This window comes from Eleutherodactylus coqui, chromosome 3 (assembly GCF_035609145.1).
Source record: "Eleutherodactylus coqui strain aEleCoq1 chromosome 3, aEleCoq1.hap1, whole genome shotgun sequence".
Classification (NCBI taxonomy): domain Eukaryota; kingdom Metazoa; phylum Chordata; class Amphibia; order Anura; family Eleutherodactylidae; genus Eleutherodactylus; species Eleutherodactylus coqui.
The window spans coordinates 188,155,689-188,180,285 of NC_089839.1; the positions used below are offsets into that span (position 1 = coordinate 188,155,689).

Genomic DNA, 24,597 nt, shown 5'->3' on the forward strand with positions numbered 1-24,597 from the left:
CATGCGGGAGCCCGCAGCGTAATCTGGCTCTGACCCTGGTTGGCAACCCCACATGCCTTCTCTTTTCTGTTTTGCGGATGACCGCAGGACCGTACCAGCGGCCTATCCGCGATGTCAATTGCGGTTGGGCCACAGGTCAGATGGCTTCCATTGACTTCAATGGAAAGAGTCTGTGCGGTCTCCGCACAAAAAAAAAAAAAAGGCATTTGGTAGGTAAGGATGTACCAAGGCTTTCACTCCAGGGTGCCTCCCCGCATACAGAATGGCTCATTGCCCCTGATGCAGCCCACTCGCCCCTATAGATCCTTACATATTTAACACATTGCTACCCCTGTATTTATGTTATGAGCTTGGTTCTGGGTCTGTATTTATGTTATGAGCTTGGTTCTGGGTCTGTATTTATGTTATGAGCTTGGTTCTGGGTCTGTATTTATGTTATGAGCTTGGTTCTGGGTCTGTATTTATGTTATGAGCTTGGTTCTGCGTCTGTATTTATGTTATGAGCTTGGTTCTGGGTCTGTATTTATGTTATGAGCTTGGTTCTGGTATTGTATCTATATTGTGAGGTTCATTTGCGCTGTATATGTAGTGAGCTTTGTTCTGGTGCTATAGTTATGTAGCAAGCTTGGTTCTGGTACTTTATTTTTACATTGAGTTTGGTACAGATACTGTATTTATGTACTCAGCTGGGTACCAGGACAGTATTCATGTATTGAGCTTGCTTCCGGGACTGTGATTATGTTAATAGTTTGGTTTTGCTAATGTATTATAATTGTTTTATTTGATTATTAGTGAACTTCCTGTGGTGCACCACACTGTGGGCCCCTTGCACAAATCTTTGGTCCGTCAAGTAGGGAACCCGTTAAAAATATTTGAATCCCACACCTGCCCCTGCCCATCTGATAGGGGTGACTTATTCTGGGGATAGGTAATCAATAGAGTCCTGGAAAGCATCTTTAAAAATATTTGTTTTACTTGATATTAGACTCTCCCAATTCCGTCATGGAATCCATATTTGCTGACAAGGGCAAGTATATATAGGTTATCACGTTTCAGTTAGCTTCTTCGAAACGGTAATCTATCGTGTGGTTAGCCTGGTGTGCCAGTTTACCATGAATTGCCAGGAAGCTGAAAAGTGATGTCATGAAAAATTGCCACCATATTGGACTAGAAAAATGTTAATATCTCTAAGTAATGAAAAAAACGGATTTACTAATATATAAGCCTGATAAGGTAGCCCTTTTTTGGGGTGGGGACGGGGGGGGGAATTGGCCGACAAAAAATGTACAATAATGTTTTAATTACATTTCCTTTTGGCTACTTTCAAATCCTAAAGTCTTCTTTACATCCTGCTACCACATCTTACTTACTGAAAGACCACCAACTTTCCCAAACCCTGTACCTCGTTCTTCAGAACTACCTCAAGTCATTAAGCGTCTGCTACAATGTGGGTTATTCTAGTGCTGGGACTATTGTAGCTCTCTCTCCAGAAGATGTGTGTGAATGGATGTCCTTATTTGTGCGGCCAGAATAAAGGACACACACTGAGAGGTGGGAGAGGTCCTACTGCGCCGGGAACAGTGAATGACTTTAGGAGGTGAAGTACTCACAGCTTGTTCAGGCTGTCCAGGCCTCGAAAGGCCCCATTCGTATCCTCTATTGTGCCCGAGATCTCATTATGATCCAGTTCCCTGCAGAGAACACAAAAGACAAGGTACAATCAGATTCTGCACTCGGTTCCTCTTTGTAAGAAAAAGGAGAAAAGTTTGGGAAGGAATTAAAGAAACAGCCCATTTAATGATATAAATTTCAGAGCAGAATTAACCCTTTCAGAACCACACCCATTTGGGCCATATTGATCAGATAATTTTTATAGCTGTGGTGGAACCCCATTAATATGTTGCAATTCTTACACAATACTTTTAGCATATACAGTATGTAGTACCCTACATATACTATATGACCCCTAGCAGCCCTGAATGCACCCTCTACATGCTTCTAAATTTTCCAGCAAAGGAAAGATCAATTTAAATATGGTGGTTATTTTACTGAAATCCAAGGTAACAGACTGCATGAATTTTTGCCGTATGGTGGCGATGACCCACTTGGGTCTTACAAGACTCCAAGGCAACCCCCACTCATATCATAATGAAGGTTTGGGACAGGTGCAAAGAAGGTGCTTGTCGGCCCCGTGCGAAGCAATGAGGCCATAGAAAAATACTTCTCAAAGAACATGTTCACATTCAAGTGGATTTTCCACATTGGAAAGTTGGCTTTGGACTTCGCTGCAGATCTGTGTTCACATTGCTTCCAAAATCCATACGCAACGTGCAGATGTGGACACAAATGTCACCCCCTCGTTTGAAAAGGTGAAATCCGAACTGAACATCCGCAGCACAACGGCAGATTTAAAAACTGCACCGCAGGTCGATCACGCTGCAAACTTTTTTCCATAGCATGTGGATGATTTCTTGAAAGTTCATCCACACTGCTGGTACGGTAAAAAGCTGCGGATCTCTAGCAGCATTTCCATTATGTGAGAATATACCCTTTACCAGTGACTAGTTAAGGGGGTTGTACAACTTTTACAACCCATCCACAGGGTAGGTAATAAAAGCATGATCAATGGGGGTCTCACCGCTGATTTTACAAATAGTGAAAGTCAAGCTGCAATACCAGAAACAACCTGTGACCAACAGTGGTGCTCTTTTGGAGAAAAAAAAAAAAAAAGGCCCCCTAATCCTAGGCAATGTAGTTAATAACTTAAGCATCTCCTACCTTCCCAGAGCTTCATTTGTACAGAACGGCATAAAAATAAAGCTCCGTCCTCGGAGTGACCGAACACCGGGATGACCATTATTTATATACTGAATCCATAAGATTACAATGACTCCGTTATCATCAGTGATGCATTATCATTTCTTTCGCTCAGGCGTGTTCTTCCATTGGAAGCTTGTATGTGGTATTGTCTACGGGACAATGAGGGGCTTTAACCCATCGCTCATTCTATTCAGCCCTCTTCTCTCCCATGCCAATTTCCCGTTCTTTCTGGCTGGCTGCATATAAATGCAAGTGTCCCTGTTAATCACAGGACTGCGAGGTCTTCCAGGGTGACCTCTAGCTGAATAGGCCAGTAATTCAGCAGTTTCACACCAAGTAAAGGCTTGCAGACAATGGGCGGTAATTAAAACATGCCCGGGTCCCTTTCACCAGGTGTATGAGCCTGTGTGCACCCCTGCTTATTAAATTAGAGCTCGCCCACCATCTCTCCTGCTATTCTTCTTCCCCATTTGAAAGGATCTCTGTGTTAACGAATCTCGTTGAGTTGAAGTTTTTAACTCTTTTTTGGAATGCTAACACATCTCGAATGAAGCCCGGGCACCAACAGCTGGCATTCATAGAGCCGTCCTGTGTGCCAGATCCAGAGGTTTTAGGCATCTCTGGGGAGATTGAGGCTTGCAGTTAGTGTGGAAAGTAGAAGAAAAGTAAGAAATGGTCCCAACTTTTTTGGGGGTGTTGGGAGAGGTGATAAAAAAGTTCTTAACAGTTCATTAGTAAATAACTATAAACAATTGCATGTATTTACTCTCTACTGACTACAGCCATCGTAGATGCCAGGTTGCTTTTCTATAATGATGGAAAAGTCACTTATGAAGAATCTTAGCCAAGTCATGCTGCGCAAAGCTCTAGGACGAGGGCAAGACGAGAGGGGATGTTTGCTAGGATGTGTTAAGGCCCATTTAGACAACGATTATCGCTCAAAATTCGCTCAAAAGCCATCTTTTGAGCGATAATCATTGTGTGCAAATGTGTCCATCGCTCACTTTTCTGATGGACTTCAGTTCGGCTTGAAATCAGTCATTCAGCATTACAGCTGATAAGCAGGACAGCAAGCTGTGCTCTGCCCGGGGACCTCTGATAATAGCTGATTACATTGTCTTAGCTGTCAGTTCCACCGGCAAAACAAAGAATTTATTCAGAGAGCAGCGGGTGGGAATAAATTCAGCTCCCAGTGGCTTACAGGCTACTAATTGGTACTAATAGTCATTAGTACCAATTAGCAGATTATGCAAAATGATCGCTCAAAAGCCATCGTTTGAGCGATCATCTTTGTGTCTAAATGCACCCTAGACAGAAGGTACTCAGGTTGTTTAGTTGTTTATGGGGTTGTATTGGATGAGAAACAGCACCAATCTTCTCTACAGACCAAGTCTGGTATTGCAATTCAGTCTCATTCACTGCAGTTTTAGGGTAAGTTCACACATTAGGGAGATTTTCTACACCTGAATCACGACCAAGATCTGCAATGCAATGCGTAGGACTTTTGTTGCAGATTTTGGAGTGAATTTTCACCCTCCAGAATTCACTCATTGCATTCAAGTGAAAAAATCTGCAGTGAAAATCTGTCGCTTTTCTGCGCAATTTCTAAATATCTCTAATATATCCCAACCCAAATGCAATAGACATGTAGTAAAACCCAGCCAGATGGCTCCTTCACACTGACGATTGCAATTTTCTTGCGGCAAAAACACAATTGTGTTCAGGTGATTTTTGAGTGTCAGCGATGCATTTTCTTGTGAAAAAATCGTGCATTGCTGCCGCGTGCGATTTTTCATTTTCGGGAATGAAACCATTGAAAAGCATGGATTTCATAATTCTGCATTTTCTCACACAATCGCAGCACGCAAAAATTGCAAAATTTTATCGCAAGTGTAACAGCACCCTTAGGAGGCATTCACATATCACTGATCTGGTGCAGATCTGCATTCAAATTGATTGAGTGAAATCTGTTGCACCAAAACCTGCTGCAAATCAGTGACATGTTACCGCACCATAACTGTTCCATCCAAACTGATTGACTATCATCAGTCAGAAATTAGATTATTAGATCTTTATAGAGACCCAATTGATCTCCAGTACATCCCAGAAGTCCAGGTGAGATAATCCAGGGCGTTCGCACTTTTGCAACTCTTTTTGCTGTAACGTATCCAAATTTAAAATAAAGATGAAGGAACTGCAAATTGTCTTAATTAAAAATATGCAACATAATTTCATGTATACAGCTCCTATACAGACCTACGTATCTCCAGAGTTACAGACTGCAGAAACCCCCGTGTGTAGTCTGATCCTGCAGTTGTGTTAAGCCCTATTTACAAGCAACGATCGCTCAAAATCCGTTCAAACGATGGCATTTGAGCAATAATTGTTGCATGTAATACTTCCATGTTTCACTCTTTGGCTGAATGATGATTTTTAGGTGAGCATAAAATCCATGGTTCAGCCGGAGAGAGATAGCAGGGACCGTGCGCTGTGTTCTCCACAGGAGCAGCTGATTACATTGTATTCAGCTGACAGCCCGCAGCAGCCCCTGCGAAAACAATGCAGCTGAGTGCAAAGTCCAGACCACATGCTGGGATTTAAAAACAGCTGCTGGAGGCTCATTTACATTCAAATAAAGCTGATAAACTACTAATGGGCATTAGTGCCCATTAGTACTTTATGCAAAATGATCGCTAAAACCGTCAATATTTTAATAGTTTGAAAGATTTTCTTTGTGTATAAATGAGCCTCTACTCTACACAAAGCACATTATCTATAAGAAGTTCTCACCCACTGATGACTATTGAAAGACTTATCTGTCCCAGATCTGATCGCCCCCCTCCCATATTCCAAATATATACAGCATATGAAAAAAAAAAAAAAAGGAGGAGGAGTAGAGATATAGCAGAGCTGAATTTGCCTTTTAAAGGGGTTTTCCCAGACTAAAATATTGATCACCTATCCTTAGGACAGGCCATCAATATCAGATTGGTGAGGGTCCAACTCCTAGCTGGTCAGCTGTTTGAAGAGTCAGTGGCGCTGTGCTGCGGCCATATCACTGCATACCAGGCACAGGTTCATTCATTTTATAGCAACAGTGTCCGATATTGCAGCTAAGTCCTATCCACCTGACCGTAACTGTGTGGCACATAAGCCATCTGACTAATGAACGTGATGTTGAAGGCAAGAGAAGAGCCTGCAATGCGATTCCTGTGTGCAAACAGCTGATCAGCTGGGAGTCAGACTACCACAGATAATGAAAAAGTAGAAAAGGCATAAAAGGATAGCAACTGTTTCTGTAAAGATAATCAAAGAATTAAAGATGTTTTCTGGGCTTTTACTATTGATGAATTCTCAGGATAGAACAATAGTTGATCGGTGGGGGTAACCCACTCTGAATCCCCAGCAATCAGATGATCGCCAAAACCACCGACACGGCAGTGGACTGGATGTCATCATTGGGGTCAGAGCAGGAAGTCAAAAGGCTTACTCATGGACGATATTCTCGTGTAAGTTTTACAATTTCACAGAAGTGATGCAATTTTGAATTAAAAAACTCACATTGGCAATCATGATATCGGGTCAAGTTTATCAGCCTGAATCGCACTCACGCATGTGAATGCAGCCCATTAGGCAGCCTTGTTCCCACTGAAATCAATGGGAGTGAAGCAGTCTATTACACTTCCATGTCTGCCCCTAATGACTGTCTGGCCCCACTGCAGAACCAGAAGTGCAATAGCCAGCATTAGTCCCATTGATTTCAGTGGGAGTAAAGCCGCCTATTAGACTTTCTGCTCCAACCCTGATGACCAAGTCTGGCCCTGCTGCACTGACAGCAGGCTGGGCGATCAGCTGATTATCACTGATCAACTATCGATGACCTACGCCGAGAATAGGTCCTCAATAGTAAAAGCCCAGGTTCCCTTTCCCCTCTAAGGGTTTCAATGTTTTCTCAGGAAATAAACATACCCTCTAACAGCTGTCATCACCAACTTGCAGCTGCCGAAACTTGGTGATGACAGACTGGAAGACTTCATACGGAGGAGCCACAGTAGGAGTCTGTGCTGCCCTATACAACCCTCGCTATAACTTTGAGGAGAATGGAGCAGAACAGTCACAAACGTTGACAGTGGTCGTTAAATACTTACAATATACGCAGCTTCTGGAGCTCTTTAAATGTCCCCTCAGCTATGAGATTTATAGAATTATGGCTGAGACGCAGGACAGTCAGGGACCCGAGATCTGCAAGGCTTCCCTCGTCTAAGCGGGTGAGATTATTATGAGACAGGACTCTGCAGAGGAAACAGGAAGAAATATTTATATTGTATGCGGTGTAGAGATAACGTTATTGGGGGAGCAGAGACCACACATGAAGCATAAAAACAGGGGGGAAAAGATAAAAATCACCACACCAAGGTGCATTCATATGTAGCTGATGTTTAGGAGGTTTTTAAATCACACAGATCTAATGATCAAAGCTCATCCTCCTGACAGTAGGCCTATGGTCTCTGTAGCTTATTTAGGTGATTATACAGAATGGTGATAATCACACTATCCTCCCAGCAGGCAGAGATGGTACTGCCTAAAGCTTATTATACAAGTGCGATGATCATGAGAAAGCTAGCTTACGGAAAGCTTTTCCAGATGTCTGAACACCTAGTTATGTGCTGACCACTCTTCTACCAGGTCAAAACTGGGAAGGATTCCTGTTCAGTGGTCAGTGAAGGCTAAATGACAATTCCTATGGGAGAGGTAGTAGCGGACAGGTCATCTTTTCCTAGAAAGAGGTATAACTACAATGACTGAAAAAAACAACCCATCATCTAGAAAGATGTAGATTAATTAATGTAAAAGTGACTGAACAAGGGACATAAAACTGTCAAACCTAAACTGCTAACAATGTTAAAATTTGGAGGGGGGGGGAGGTACAAAAATCAATGCATTTCTGGGTAACCCCTTTAAGAAACAAGATCTAAAATGTAGAGAGCCTCACATTAGGAGTCTTCTCACGTCCCTGGAACGTAACCTGGAGATATTCATCCTTGACTAATGAACTATGCGACACTTCATAAAGAGTTAACTCTGCTACTGGCGCACACCCAAAATAATGTCTACACTTACTATTTAAGAATTTAGCCGAGAGATAAACGCATTTCTGAGAACGTAACCCAAGACCTGGATATTATAAAAGCAAGAAAAAGTTCACTTTGATAAAGTGCAGAGAAAACATCTGCCATCAATGGAACAGCAATATAGAGAGTATAGAATATAGTGCTGGCTTTTACTCCAAGTCAACAAAAAAGGAGAAAAGAAGGGCCGCTACCGAGATTAGGAGCCACAACTCATGGGGTTAGCTGGAGTATTTCATCATGTGGGACGGCCGGCTTACTGCAAGATGTCCTAATCAGAGAAGTATTGTAGTGCTGCTCAGAAGATTTATGGAGTTAAGCCACAAAATATTGCTGTGTGTTCTTGGTCTGACTTGGTGTCCAGTCAAGTTAATTATTGCATCTTAAGGGGTTTGACCCATTTTATTTACGGGTATGTATCAAGGTGGTGGGTTTGCTGCAGATTTTGTTAAAAAGCCACACGCTTGCTGCGGATCTAAACACAAATCAGTGTCAAAATCCTCACCAAATTTCACCTCTTCAATTCAGTTGAATTGAGGGGGTGAAAACTGATGCGGATCCAAGTAAAAATCCTCAAACAGTGCCGATTTTGGGCAGATTTGGTGTGAATTTTTCCACTGTGGAAACTATGCAGCAAATAGGTCACATGAAAACATAGCCTGCAGGGGTGTTCTGGGTCCAAGATATCGATAACCTACATTATTAGATAGGTCCATCAATAAGTAAATCGGTGGAGGTCCGAATCCCGGAACCACCACCAGTTAGTCGTTTGAAGGAGTCATGACACTTGGGCGAGCAAGGTTGATTCTTCGTTGTATACCAGGTACTTCGCTATACATCACCTATTGGCGGTGCCTGGCATTGCAATTCAAACTCATTTACGTGAGTGGAAACATCCTGCAAAAAGGGGCCATCTGACCAATATATTAGACTAAAGAAAGGACTGCATGTAAATTGTATGCAGTAAGCTCCCCCTAGTGGTGGCTGTAATACAGTTGAATGACAACGTTCTGCCTATGCAAAACTTTAGAGCTCGGTATCACAAAAACAGAGCCCCAACAAGCCAAAATATCAGTAAGAAATTAATTAGTGCAGGACATTAGACCTCAAAGTAACCCGATGAGGGGGAAAAAAAAAGTTGAAGAATGGGGTTATTCTTAAGATTAAATCCCAACTAAAGTATAATTTTATGTATTCCATACTATGCTATAACATTGCTATTTTTGCTACATCCTACATTGCAGTGCCTGGTGCGATAGCAACTTCCCATAAGGGGGTAGACGGAGGTGGCACTTACAGCTCTTGCAGTTTCTGGCAGAAGCTCCAGCCAATGGAGCTGATTTTGGATATGGAGTTGTTACTGAGGTATAGCTGCTGCAGAGACCTGAGCCCGTACAGAGATCCGCTGTTCACTTCTGTCAAGCTGTTATGTTCCAGATGCCTACAGGCAGCAAGAGGAAGAAAAAAGAAAAAGATGAAACCGGTGGTGAAAGCGTGGCCTTTCTATGCCGTATATACATTCATCATATAAATATTCACTGCACATAAAAGCAAGATTGTCACTGTTTACCTAACATTTACTCAGCTGTGGAAGTTCAACTGAAAGGATATGGACCCGCAACCCCGACCTGCCAAACGCATGGAACAAAGCCTCCGCTCTACTCAAAACACCCACCCTGTGATATCTATTCATCACTCCTGCCAAAGGGAGGATTATACATAGTTTATCATATGGCCTAGAAGACGCCTCCAGAGAGGTTCCCAAAGAAGACTTCCTGGTCTAACCAAAATGAGAAAGCATTACGTCCCAACTACAGCGATTTCAATAGGGTGTAATGGCATGGGCAGAGGTTTCCAGTCTGTAGGAGTTTGGCAGAGGGAGGGGGCTCCCTATATCTACAAGTTGGTATTCTGTTAAATGGTGCCAATGGGTTATCATGACAACCAGTGGCTTAATTAAAGCAACCCTCCGGTTTCAGGACAAAATTTTGACCTGGAATTGGAGGGGGCAGCTTTATTACCTGCTGTTGGTCTTCTATACCGATGCCACTTTGATCCACTAGGGCCAGGTCCCGTCTTCAGCTGCAGATCAGTGTTAGACTACCAATGCACTCTACCTGCTCTGATTGCACAGAGCTGTTGCTCATGTGGTCAGCGCTGGGCAATCAGAGAGCAGTGCACAGTGTGCATTGGGTAGCTAGAAAATGACAGTAACTATCCTTGATTGCCGAAAACAGGATCCCAAACCAGAGGATCAGAGAAGACATGCCACATTAGAAAAGTGCAAATCTGTTTAAAAAAATGAAATAAATAAATTTAAAAGGGAAAAAAAAATAAATCGCAATATTAAATTCTCCCCTATATTAGTGATCCAATGATTGCAGTTTCATCACCCCTTCTCAAACTAAAAAAAAAAAAAAAAAGTAAAGATGATTTTGTTTAAAAATATTGTATTTCCTATATGAGTAGTGAAGACCCCAAATTCTAGCTCAGTGCAGCCACCACTAGAGGGAGCTGTGGAGCTTTTTGCATACTCTATTATTAAGCTCAATGCTTAATAATGTATGCAGTAAGAGCCATATAGTGTTGGTGGCAGGCAGGAAAACTTTTTATCATTTCCCTCTGTGTATGCCGGGACTTTGCAACTCTGTATAAGAAATGCATTTCAGTTACAAAATTGTATCTATATAGGGTCAACTGTAGCAACAATACAAAGTTTATCCTACACGGTTACACTTTATGAATACTTACAGAACCTGCATCGTACCAAGGCCCCAAAAAGCACCGTCAGTAAGTTTGCTGATATTATTGCGGTGTAACTTTAAAACTTCCAAGCTGTCCAATCCCTGGAACGTGAGTCCCTCTATCAGGCGAATCCGATTCCGATTGAGTTCCCTACAAATACAGACATGTCATGTAACATTGTTACAAAGTATCTTCCTAGTGGCTAGTCAGCCCTCACCGTGCAATAGAGCCCAGTGTATAGGATAAAGGGCTTGCAGATCATATCGCATGGCTCTCTAATCTCTTCTCCCCATCTACACCTCCATTGGGAAATGAAGACCTGCAAAGAACTAAAGGCCTTTCTACAGGAGTACAAGAAGGATCTAAAGACTCTGATTGTTCCCTCTGCCGAGTCAGCCTGAATTGGTAGTAAAATGATACTTGCTTAGTTAAAAAACAAATCTCCCAGTGCAGTGGTCTAAAGAAACCAAACATTACTTTCTTATTATTAAATAAGTCCCAGGAGCAAACTTTGCCAGAAGTGCATTGCGGCTAATTAAATGTAGGGAACCTGTCCGACCTGGAACGAGTTTTCTTTTAGTTAAAGGCTATGTAAGAATAGAAGTAACAAGATGACTACACACAGTTATATAATAGTATATACAATGCACACAGCTACTTACTATACAGAGCTGATTGACAGCAATAGGATATCACAAATATACCTACTCTAGTACTGCCCCCTACGTGCAAGTATATACAACTACTATAATACTGTCCCTACATAAAACTACTATAATACTGCCCCCTACATAAAACTACTATAATACTGATCCCCTACATAAAACTACTATAATACTGATCCCCTATGTACGAGACTATAACTACTCTAATACTGCCCCCTATGTACAATATAACTACTATAATACTGCCACTATGTACAAGAGTATGACTACTCTAATACTTCCCCCTATGGACAAGAAGATAACTACTATAATACTGCCTCCTATATACAAGACTATAACTACTATAATACTGCTCGTATGTACAAGAATATAACTACTATAATACTGCCTCCCATGTACAAGAATATAACTACTATAATACGGCCTCCCATGTACAAGAATATAACTACTATAATACTGCCCCCTATGTACAAGAATATAACTACTATAATACTGCCCCCTATGTACAAGACTATAACTACTATAATACTGCTCGTATGTACAAGAATATAACTACTATAATACTGCCTCCTATGTACAAGAATATAACTACTATAATACTGTCCCCTATGTACAAGAATATAACTACTATAATACTGCCCCCTATGTACAAGAATATAACTACTATAATACTGCCCCCTATGTACAAGAATATAACTACTATAATACTGCCTCCTATGTATAAGAATATAGCTACCAGAGTACTACCCAGTACAATGAATGGACACTTTTTCAAGTACCCCACCCTTTCACAATTGGAGTTTTCCTGCATCAAAATTAGACCCATGCCCCCGGAGTGCAGCATCAAATCAAGTAACATGTTTTCCGTAGATCAGATTCAGTGTGAAGCCACATAAGATGGGAAAATCCAGCAGTCAGAGCGACATCCAAAGAAGCCTGGCCATTGGTGCTAGACTAGCCAGGGAAAGTATTTCACAGCCAACCTTGTGGAGTTTCTCATGCAGCGGTGTGGGGAGTATATAGAAAATGGTGGGATTGAGAGAAGAAAAAATCCTGCAAAAGGGGATCCTGTGGACAGAAACTACTCTTCTCCAATAGCAGTTATAAGGGGATGTCAAGAATCGTTCTGACAAGCAGGTGGTGCATGGTCAAGCAAACTGCAGCAGAATAAAATGTGGGTGCTTCAACAAAACGCACAATGTGTCATTTCTTAGCACAGAAGAGCTATAAGAGTCAACGACCATTGCCGTCTAACAGAAAGGAGAGACTCCAGTAGGCAAAAGTGGGATCACTGAGCAGTCTGCTCAGATGAATCCAGATTTCTGTTGCACCGTGCTGATTGGAAGTCAGAATTTGGCACAAGCAGCAAGAGTCGATGAACCCTTCCTGTCAGCTGGTCAGAACACATCATTTCCTTTATCTAGTTTGTGGCAACTACAATTGGCTCTCCTGTCCTCATGGGCCGATATTCCTGTAGATGGATTTCCACATCTAGTGGAATCAACACCACAAGGAATTGCTGCAGTTCTGAAGACCAAAGGAGGTTCAATGTGCTACTAGATGGGGGCCTGTACTAGAATACTCCATCTATACGAGAAGAGCATCTCTTCGTAGAAGAGAATATGAATCTAAACCAGTAGAAAACTTCTATCTGACTACAATCTTTGGTCCTTATCCCAATGAGTTGTAACAGCAAGCTCCATCCTCTTCATTGTACTGGTATTACTGTACCCGGCTGCGTTCCATCTGTACAGCCGATTAACTGCAGTCTGAAATGGTCTTACTCCGCAACCAATAATCGGTCTAAGCTTGGAAATGCTCGGCAAAGTTTTATTACCAAAACAAAAGAAGATTTATTTAACTAACACCTTGTAGAACATTTCCTGCCTAATCAGCCCCTGTGTGGTCCGAGCATGTTAGTTCTGCGCCAGACCCCAACCAACGAGCGTGATAAAATTACCGATCGTATTAAAGACTGTTTGAGGCTGAGAGGCCCCTAAACAACGGAAAGTCCCACAGGCTCTGGCTTTATTAGCTGTACTAGGTCCCTAATCTTTACAAAATAGCCATTTATCTAAGAAAAAGGGGCCTAATACATGTTTTATTGGGTGTTGTTTCTGTATTAATGAACACAGGGCATTACAGAGACTATCACAGTTGGCATGGTGATCCCATGAGGTGCTACATGTGCAGAGCGGGCAGGGGAGCCTTAATTAGCCGCTGCGCTCCGATACTTACAGTTGGGTTAGAAAGGGGAGCTTAAATGCTCTGACAGGAAGCTGCGAGATTCTGTTTTTGCTCAGACGAAGTGTAAGCAGAGACCGTGACAGGTTGTCAAACGATCCAGACTCGAGGCTGCTCAGCCTGTTGCTCCCCAGGTTGCTGTAGGGGAAAAAGAAAGACATTTGCAGAAAAGTAATGAAATGCCAACTATTTCAATAAGAGACCAATGGCATATTTGTGATGAATGGACCATGCATGCCGCCCTGAATGTCGCTGTACAAGTTGATCGACAAGTCATACGCTGTAGTACGGTATGTTCTACTCACATGGTTGTATATCTACTAGAGAACATGCTTACAAGGCAGAGAAGTTTATGTAAAACTTAGGCATGCGATGCATTTTCTGTACCCCCTTGAGGAAGGGGGCACCTGCTTTATAGACCCCCTACCAAAGCACATTGTTGGCAGTTTGACCATCAAGATGGTATTCCCACCTTGGCTTTTCATAGCCAAAATGGGAAACTGCTACCAGGGCCTACGGAAAGATCCAAGATTCAAAGTGTGTGTAGAAGTCTAGTATAAAAAGTACCGTAATACAAAAAAAAGACAAAAAGGGGAACACAGATACTTACAGGTCTTTTATACGGAGATGAAAAGAAAATGAACCACTTCGGATTTCTGATATTTCATTGGAGCTCAAGTCCAAAGTCTCCAGTGATGTATACGGAATCAGGTCTCTTTGCTCAATATTCCGAATTTTATTGTGATGCCTGCAACAAACACAGAAGAGCTTGTCATAGGAACTGTAGCATTCATGTTCTAACATAATACCGTATGTAAAGTGTGGACTCCAAACAACCCAAAACAAAGTACATCTATTCCACGCCACCTGCTGACAAAGTTTCGGGTGCCCTGCGGCGTTCCGTGCATCTTACTCTACAGGCCATCGGATGATACGGGGTAAAGACACCTCAAAGGACTGGAGGGTTTGGTAACATTTAGGGTCATCCGCGCCTCTCTGGCTTTTATTCATCTCACAGGAAATGAACACTTTCATATCAGGAGGGGAATAAAAAAAAGCATCTTCTTCATGAGTCTGCTGAGTCAGTACTTCCCGAGGGAAGCTGGACAGATTCTCAGGCCGGCTGCAGATGTTGTGTTTGTTCAGGTGGGAGTTCAATCCGAAAACACAAGGACAGGCCAGTGACTGCATCCATGAACCCGGGAAGCCAGAATGAGCAGCGTATTATCAATTGGCTCCCAAAAACAGAGGGCTTCCAAGAACATGGTGATTTTTCATAGAGGAGCTATTAATAAACACTGTATTTATTAGCCATTATTTATATAATCAGACATCTGTCAGGGTTTAGATCTCCATATTGGGCACAACAGGAAAATGCCCACTGGGCCAGTTTGTCTGCCCATACTTTTGGTCTGTGGGAGTAAACCAGAGAAAGTAGATCTAAGGGTGGCTTTACAAAAGGATGACCCTTAACTGAATGGTTACTCGAAAGAGCGTAAGCAATAGTTCTTCCAAGTAAACATGGCCACCAACTAGTCACTTAGTTTTAGCTCACAAGAAAACGTTGCTGGTTTATCATCTGGTGCAAACAGGCAATTGTTCTCTTTCGACTAGTCAATAACTTTGCCGGGAGGTGTGGGCTTCAACGACCCCAAAGCCGAATAACCAGTGAACAACAATCGCTCCGTGTAAAATCACACAGATGAGAATAGTTTAATGGCTTAAGATAACTTTCAGCAACAAGTTATCACAGACAAGTTAAGGCCCATTTAGACAACGATTATCGTCTTTTGAGCGATAATCGTTGTATCTAACTGTACTGACATCGTGCAGTTTTCATTACCCCGTCACTTATCGTCTTCTTTCAGCATGCTGAAAGACAACGATGAGCCTTATCAGGGATTCACAGCGGGATACAGCTGATACTATTATTTCAGCTGTATCCCGCTCCCTCATGATAGCTGGGTATGAAGAACAGAGCGGTCCAGCTGTGTTCTCCATACCCGGCGCAGAGTGCTCGGCTGTATAATACCCGGGCGCTCCATGCAGAAATCATCTGGATGCAGAAGACAAGTGGGGACACCCTGTTTGTCTTCTGCATCCTCTGCTCCAGGCGCCTGGCTGTATAACAGCTGGGCGCTCGGAGAGGGGGAACAGCTGTATGCAGAAGACAAGCAGGGACACCCTGCTTGTCCGCATCCTCCGCTGGCAGCGCAGGGTGATGGCTCATCTTGCACTGTAAATGACACAACGATTATCACTCAAAAGTCGCTGGAGCGACACGTTTTGAGCGATTATTGTTGTGTCTAAATGGGCCTTTAAACTGCTACATCTGTACCACATGTCACTTAAGAAATGGACTTGGTCATGATGAGCAGGTAAAAAGGCTGTTCTAGTAGAAGAGCTAGGTATTAGCTGACCATTAGCTTCATCTTCATATCTTCTACGTGCATCTATAACGTACGGCTGCTTTCATTGTATCTAGGCATCAGTCTTTTGCCATTTCAAAAAAAGATTATCCAACTTCCTTAAAAAATAAGAAAACTCCCTGCAAATTTACAAGTGTATGGTCATTAGAAACTGCACAATGCTGAAGACACGGGATCGGGCATTTATGGAGATTATAATCTTTCCGTTAAGCATCAAACACTTTTAGAGCGCCAAACAGAATTAACTGTGGAGTTACAATCTGTGAGCCATTTATTTTACAACCTCAGAGATGAAAAAAGTATATAAATCCTCGGCCATATTTGTCACTAAACTGGGCCTGAAAATGACTAACTGTGTAATTGGACAGCCTTCAAGCATAAAAACAAGAAGCACCTTCAACCTTCTGGACTTTACATTGAAATCCATCAAAAGCAAGGAGAGGATATAAGAATCTCTTCTATGCTTCCTTTACCTCAAAACACGCAGACTTGGTGATATTATTTAGGGTTAGGGCAGAGTCATTAGTCTGCAGCAGTCACCTGCTTGATATCTTCTATAGCTACAAGCCATGTAGGAGAGCTCTATAGAGCGCAGTATACAGCAGACTGCAGCAGCATTGGATGATATATATTAGAGGTGGCTCAGCGCTCCCAGGTTTTCTTGGCAGGAGTTTGTATTTTTTATTCCTATGCCTCGTAGTATTTTAATTTAGTTCAATAAAAGTTGGATTTTAATGAGGGTCTTCAGCTGGGGAGTTTCTTGACCATCAAGCAATTTTGGTGTCAATTCTTGCCAATAGGCCCGGTGTACACCCTGAAGCAATTTTGGGTATCCTTTATGGAAAATGCATTCAGCGATTGAAGCCGGAGTTCTATTGATGTAGATGTATGATGTCACATTTTGCTCAAGGAAGATCTTCAAAGGCCAGTAAGTAAGAGAGTTTGAATACTTCGAAGTATTCACGTTTCTATTATTCAACTTTTAAGAGTCCCAAATTTGAAGTTCTTTCCAGATTCCAAGAGTCCGTTGGAAGATTGAGATATTTTTGTTTTGTTACTTAGTTCACCAAGCACACACAAATGCCAAAACATCAAGATTTTTAAGTTAGGTCTTCCCAATTTCACATTTTTAAGGGACATTTCCAAACTTCAGGAGGGTACTGTACCATGTATCACGTATAATACTGATGTTCTCATAGGTGGCAGAGAGGCCACAGGGTCATTTTAGGCAGCAAAGCCAAGCTGCAGGTGCAACATCTGCCAATTCTATCTGCAAAGTCTTAGGTGGATTCAAAAAGGTACCACAAGTTTGGCTTCAATATCTAATGGCAGTAGGACAAAAGCATGACACCCAAATCACTCTTGGAAGTTTTAGACATAGATATTTCTTAGTCTTAGGAGAGGTAAATTCTCCAACATCCTCTATCTTTGAGAAGACTGTCCCAGATCATATGTAGTCTGTCTACATTGGCCTCCAATAGATCTTTGTCACTGCAATTTTTGGCGGTCAGTGCAAAGACGTTTCACTAAATACAACATCTCCATGTTCGGAGGCCTTCATATTTCACTGCTTTGTCTACTGATTTAATGTCCTACCTCAGATTTAGAGCTAAATCATAACCTCTCCAAGAAAAGTATCAAATTTAAGTAGCCCATTTAATTTAGAATTCCTGAAAATAAGATTATTGGTAATGCAATGGTCTTCAAGTTTGAGGCAACTGCCAAATCATGGTGTTCTTGCCATATGAATCTGCACAGTTTAAGTGACCCATGCCAAAGTTTCCCTTTTTCCATATGTTCCCAGAGATCTCTGCAGAAAAGGAGCGTTCTCTGTAGTCTACTGGGTTAGAGAAGCATCTTAAATTCTGCAAATTCAAGACCACCTTTGATGACAAAAATCTCCAGATGTGGATTTCTATGCAATTACCTGTGGATAATACTTGTCTGCTATCTAGCGGCTTAGAAAGGGTTGTCTGAGAAGTTTTCTCTTCTCCAGAAACATGTTCCCCATGCAACATGAACAGTCAAATACTCCTCTCCAAACTACCTACTGTGTCCAGTGCCACCGCTCTTGGGCTTCCCTGTGACATCAGGTTTATAGGCTGCAGCATCTGTTTACAGAAAGTCACAGGCTGCTGCAGCCTGTAAACAAACACCGGGCACAGAGGACTGGGAAGCAATGCAGGGAGCCAGGAGAGGCAAGTCTATGACAGTTTGTTATATATTGCATGGGGAACATGCAGCACTAGCCAATCAGAGCAATGTTTGGGGTCTTAGACTGCCAATGCATCAGTGTTAAGTGTGCAATGGGTGGTCAGGGAAGCACAGTGGTCATCTTGGAAGACTGTAGAGGAACCCAAGGACATGGCAGATCCATAGTAATAAGGCCATAGAGAAAGGCACCCTACAATATTAACACCCCTCCCCTGGTCCAAAGATACATTTTCCTCCAGAATCAGAGGGTGATATATATTATATATAGATGGCTTTAAATTATAGTTGAAGACTTTTCTGTAAACCAACTCTTTATATTCTAATGAGCTTGAGGTGAATGCATTATTATACAGATCAACTGATCTGAACAAGCAATGCTTCAGTATAAAGCATGGAGAAGGGAGAAAGCTGCACTGTGAGCCTTCAGTGAGACAAGACTTGGATTTCAGACTTCACCGTAAACTAAAATAGTTAAAGAAAAAAAAAAACAAGTATCACTCATATCTGGTGATCCTCTTCGGTCATCAAATGTCACCATGAATATGCAAAAGTGAAAAATTCCCCTCCAAGCCAACAAATGAGGGAGTACACCCCATCTTTTAAAGGAAGAGCTGCCCTCAAACCATACACTGCAGAGATTTTTGGGAACATACGGACAAAGGAAAAAAAAACTTTGATATGGAGTTTGGAACCACATGACTGTTCTTGGCTAGAGAGAAAGCGAAGAGTTTAGTAATATCTATCAGATGCATTCTAGAGAATTTCAAAGTGAATCACAGCTAAATAACTCGAAACAGCTTGTGAATCCCAAATACCAAATAGGGCAATAAGAGTGCGTTGGAAATACCACCATTATTACTGTGATTAGGTGCCAGATGGATAATTACAACCAAATGTGCCGCATGTAAGCAATTCACCCAAAGTACTAACCTTGATTAAACTAGTTTGTTTCTAATGTGTAACATGAGGTAAAACGCCTTTGTTAATTGTTGGCTGCTCTTTTTTTAAGTTTTAAATCTTTTAGGTATTAAAAAAGTACTACGCCGAAGCAGTTTCTGGACGATTGTGGTTAGGCCAGGGTTTACGAGGGGGGTTAAAAGCTTAAATTATACTGATCAGTAATTTAAAAGTCTAATAGAAGCAAGAGATGAACAGATATGGGGTGAGGGGGAAGAGATGGGAAAAACAGAAGGCTGTAACGTGTGTTACAAGCGGGTAGAAGATAATGCAAACCACACGCCACGGGATGGCGCAAGACACAATGAGAAAACATGCATGTGCACAAGGTTCCTGAAATGGGGAATTAGCCTCTATAGATGGTGCGTGAGCTTTAGGGACTGGGGATAGGTGCACGGCCATCTATTTTTTTTAACTCGTTTTATTGAACAGTATGTATTATACATTACATGGATAAACAATTTCTCAAACCGTGTGTATTTACATACACTAACAAATGGTTAAACCTTACATACATCAGAAAATTCTCTGTTAACGGCATTCAGTACACAAGTGCATTACATTTTCTCTATGTTTATTCAATATATCTCGGCATGTACATCTGTACTATTCATAGCTTTGTTGCTCGTTTTACCTGCCAAGCCTGGATGTGTTCTGTCTTAATAAATTTTGGAACATTTCTTGCGTGAAGTTTGTACTTGTTGTCCCGCACCAAATCCCCCACACCTTATCAAACTTTTCAGGGTATTTCCTGTTTTTGTAGACTATTTTCTCGTATGGTAGGATGGTATTGATAATACTCTGCCATTTTGCAATTGTCGGAGGGCGTCTGTCCATCCATCTTAGCGCTATAACTTTGCGGGCATAGAATAATACTTTAGTGAGGAATATTTTATCATAATGTTGCCATTGTTCCTCGTCTATAATCCCCAGTAAGCACATTACTGGATCCAGTGGTACTGGCAATCCCATCAGTTGGGTCAGGAATTCTGTGACCTCTTCCCAATATGTGTATACTATCGGGCACCCCCATATTAGATGATTAAAATTTGCGCTTGCTACGTGGCATCTGTGGCACTGGTTGGTTACTGATCTGTTCATTTTATGCAGTCTAGTTGGCGTTAGATAACATTGGTGTAAGATATATAACTGGGTCAGTTTATTATTCGCGGCTGGTGAGACCCTGGTGTAGGTGGCCATTGCGGTCTCCCAGTCTTCATCGGTCAGTGTTGGGATCAGCTCCCTCCATTTTTCCAGCACCACCATTCGCGTGTTGGGGATCTTAGAGTATAACAAGTGGGTATATAACTTGGAGATTAGGCCCCTGGGGCCCTGTGTGCGCAGTATACCTATTAATGGGTACGTGGAGAAGGGTCCCCTGGGTTCTGGGAACTGCGCTGTTAATGCGTGTCTGAGTTGCAGGTATCTAAAAAATCCTGTTCTAGGTACCCCGTACATTTGCTGCAATTGTTCGAAGGAGACTAGTGTCCCGCCTATGTATAGGTGTTCCAGTGCGGTGACTCCCAGATTTAGCCAGAATTGTCTGTCTGGGAGATTCAATAGATGCGGCAGCGCTCTGTTATTCCATAAGGGGGTTTCCAGTGGGGTGTCCTCCTGTCCCGCCAGTTTCCTACATGCCTTCCAGACACTTACTGCGAGTCTGTGAATGGGCAGCATTGGTTTCGTCAACAGCCCCGGTTTTTCCAGGACTATCCAGAGGGATGCCTCCGAAAGGAAGTACATCAGGTGGTGCTCGGAGTTTGGGAGAGGAGCGCCCGACAGCCAGTGACGTATATATCTGACTTGCCCTGCCAGGTAATATATTTTAAAGTCCGGCAACGCCATCCCCGCCAGCTCTTTAGGCTTTTGTAGAGTTTCCATACGGAGTTTGGCTCTGGCCTTTCCCCATACGAATGATGTTATTAATGAATTAGTTGTTTTAAAGAATTTTTGTGCTACAGTTGTTTCTGCGTGTTCTAGTCGGTACAGGAATTTGGGGAGAATTATCATTTTAATAAGATTTATTCTTCCTGCCACAGATAGTGGCAGGGAGCTCCAGGCTTTTAGTTTTAATTGCAGGGTCGCTAATAGAGGTGCGATGTTTAAATTAAAACTTTGAGTATGGTCCCTGGTGATGTAGACTCCCAGATATTTAAATTGGGGGACGATTTGCAGGTTGTGGTATACCTCCCCCACCTTCCATTCCTCCTCTCTCAGTGGCATAAACGTAGACTTCTGCCAGTTAATACGCAGGCCTGAAAAATTCCCGAATTTGTCCACCTGGGAAACGGCTAAGGGCAAAGTGTTCTGGGGTTCTGACATATAGAGTATTATATCGTCCGCATACAGTCCTATCTTGTCCTCTCTAGGACCAATTTGGGTCCCCTTATATAGTGCGTGTTGTCGAATTTTAAGTGCTAGGGGTTCTATAGCAATCGCGAATAGGAGGGGAGAAAGTGGGCAGCCCTGTCTGGTTCCCCTGTGAAGCGGGAAAGAGGCGGAGACCAGGCCGTTCGCCATTACTCTTGCCGTCGGGGCTGTATATAGGATGGAGACCCACCTGATGAACGGCTCCCCGAACCCGAATTTCCGCAGAACCTCCATCAGGTACGGCCACTCCACTGAGTCAAATGCCTTAGCGGCATCCAATGAGGCCAGTGCCCAGCCTTCCCTCCACCTCACCTGCGTAATTACCTGGGTCCTTCGGATGTTATCGGATGTGGACATTCCGGGAATAAATCCGGATTGGTCCGGATGTATGATATCCTTGATTGCTTGATTTAGCCTGCAGGCTAGCACCTTGGCGAGGATTTTGTAGTCTGTATTTAGGAGGGAGATAGGTCTATACGACCCACACTCCTCCGGGTTCTTTTCAGGCTTTAGTATAAGGACTATATTAGCCTCCAACATCGACTCTGGAAGGCGTCTTTTCTCAAATATATCCTCATATAGTGAAAGTAGTTGTGGTGTTATTTCCTCTCTGTACTGGAGATAGACTTCTACTGGTATGCCATCTATACCCGGGGTCTTATTTTTTGCCATGCCTTCCATTGCCTCCTGTATTTCTTCTATTGTGATAGGGCCATCTAGTAGGGATCTATGTGTTTCTTGTAATACTGGGAATGTTATGTTAGTTAGATAGTTCTCTAGCTCTGCTAAGGTATAGTTAATCTGGGACTTGTATAGGTCTTGGTAGAATTGTTGAAATCTCTCTAGTATATCTTGGGGGTCTGTGAGCACCGTACCCTCGGTCGATTTGATTCTCAATATTGGGGGGGAGGTATTTTCTTGCCGGGCCATATATGCTAACAGTTTACTGGACTGATTACCTAGCTCAAAAAAGGACTGACGGGTGAAGAATAGTCTCCTCTGAGCCTTTTCTTTCAAGTGTGTCAGATACTCTCTACCTACTTGTAGCCATTTATCTCTTTTTTCATTTGAGGGTTGAGCTATGAATTCTTTCTCTAATTGTTGGCATTGCTGCGCTAACTGTTCTTCTTCTCTAGCTGCGTTTTTTTTTATGTAAGAGATTGAGGATGTAAAGCATCCTCTAAGGTATGGCTTGAAGGCTTCCCACACTAGCATCCTGTCCCGGCTTTCTTCATGTGCCTCGTAATATATTTGAATTTGGCCTAGAATTCGATCGTTTGGGCCAAGCAGTGAAAGCCAGAACGGGTGTATCCGTTGCTTCCTAATTGCGGGGGGACCTGGTTTTTTGAGGACCATACAGATTGGTGAGTGGTCTGAGACCCCTCTTGGGAGGAATTCTATAGATTCTATTTTTGTGAACAGCGAGGGGGATCCAAATATATAGTCTATGCGGCTCAGTGCATGGTTATGGGCTGCATGGCAAGAAAATTCCTGTTGGTGAGGGTGAAATGTTCGCCATAAGTCCAGCCATCCAGCCACTGAGATCATAGAAGCCAGGCGAGTCGGTCCCCCGTCTCCCGCCCCCCGAGCACCCCCCCCAAATCTGTCCTGGTGTGGGTCCATGACCATATTCATGTCCCCCATACAGATAGTTGTTACATCTGGTGTAAATGAGGCAAATTGTATGCCTTCTGCCAGCAGGGCTGTTGACGTTGTTGGTGGATTATAGTAGCATAGGAGTACATATGGTTCATTGTTTATTTTGGCTCTTACGAAAATATATCTACCCTCTGGGTCTCTTTTTAATTGTTCTACCTCCCATCTGATGGACCTTTCTATCAGTAGGGACACCCCCCTAGAGTACGATGTATGGTATGAGTGTGCCGACCACTGAACCCATGACTTTAGCAGGCATTTAGAAGTTTCAGGCGTGAGGTGGGTCTCCTGGAGGCATAACACATGCGGTCGCCAGGAGCGTATTAAGGAGTTTATTATGACTCGCTTCCTGGGAGATCCCATGCCCCTGACGTTCCAGGATACAAAAATCATCTCAGCCATTGGCAAAGGTGTTTTAATTGAGCCCGGATGAAATTATTTATGCTACTCTGTCCGCCAGGAGACCCCCCACCACGCCCCACCACGTCCCCCCTACCCGCCATGCAATCGCACTTCAATACATTTATAGAGAAAACATTGAATATCTGATGCATACACTCTAAAAACATCATGGCAGCGTACTACCAAATTATAACTCTTAAAACCGTTTACAGCTGAACAGGCTTTGAATACTGACTATCGTTGCGTTAGTATTCGTGGCTAACTTTAACTCGGGGTAACCAACTTAGCATAGCTCCATCGTTGCTATACTTGTGGTTTTGGTTGTTAATACAATAATGTGAACCGACCATGTCATATTGTGCATTTATTAGGTGGACTCCCTTCCAAGAAGATGGGAGGGAATAAGGAGTTCTGGGGGAGGCGGAGGGGGGGGGGGGGGGGGGGATGGGGAAAGGCGAGCACAGGGCGGTTATTGTCAGGGGTGACCCGGAGGGGGGAGTGATTCCCCCCCAGATCAGCAACCCACATCACAACTAGGCGGCCCTGATGGGCCTCTTACATATAATATGAAAGTCCCGTCACCTACAGGAGGACAGAAGTAATGGTTAGTTTTTGGTATACATTACAGTCTCTCTGGCCGTCGTCTGGTGTTCAACCACTCCCCTGCTTCAGATGGTGAGGAGAAGAAACGGGTGCGATCTCCGTCTATCACTCGTAGTCGCGCTGGGTACATCATAGAATACGGGAGCTGCAGATCTCTAAGTTGCCTTTTAATATTGAAGAACGAGGCTCTTTGCTTCTGGAGGTCCGCCGAGAAGTCCGGGAAGATGGAGACCGTAGCGTTATCGTGGCGTAGGGGTCCGCCTTTTCTGGCAGCTTGCAGGATATTATCCCTGTCACGGGAGTTAAGTAGCTTTGCCAGTAGCGGTCTGGGTGGGGCGCCGGGTATGGGTGGCTTCATTGGCA

The 24,597-nt window shown here is 43.0% G+C and overlaps 1 protein-coding gene across 1 annotated transcript in view; it reads right to left on the reverse strand.

Annotated features, from left to right (window-relative positions):
• The window catches only part of LRIG1 (leucine rich repeats and immunoglobulin like domains 1), a 96,858-nt gene that overhangs the window by 20,863 nt on the left and 51,398 nt on the right, over nt 1–24,597 (reverse strand). Inside the window, exons 4-9 of the mRNA XM_066596659.1 lie at nt 14,214–14,351; nt 13,598–13,741; nt 10,701–10,844; nt 9,247–9,390; nt 6,969–7,112; nt 1,611–1,691 (exon numbers count right to left, since the gene is read on the reverse strand). Coding sequence (XP_066452756.1) covers nt 1,611–1,691; nt 6,969–7,112; nt 9,247–9,390; nt 10,701–10,844; nt 13,598–13,741; nt 14,214–14,351 — 795 coding nt within the window. The remainder of the gene's footprint in view (nt 1–1,610; nt 1,692–6,968; nt 7,113–9,246; nt 9,391–10,700; nt 10,845–13,597; nt 13,742–14,213; nt 14,352–24,597) is intronic.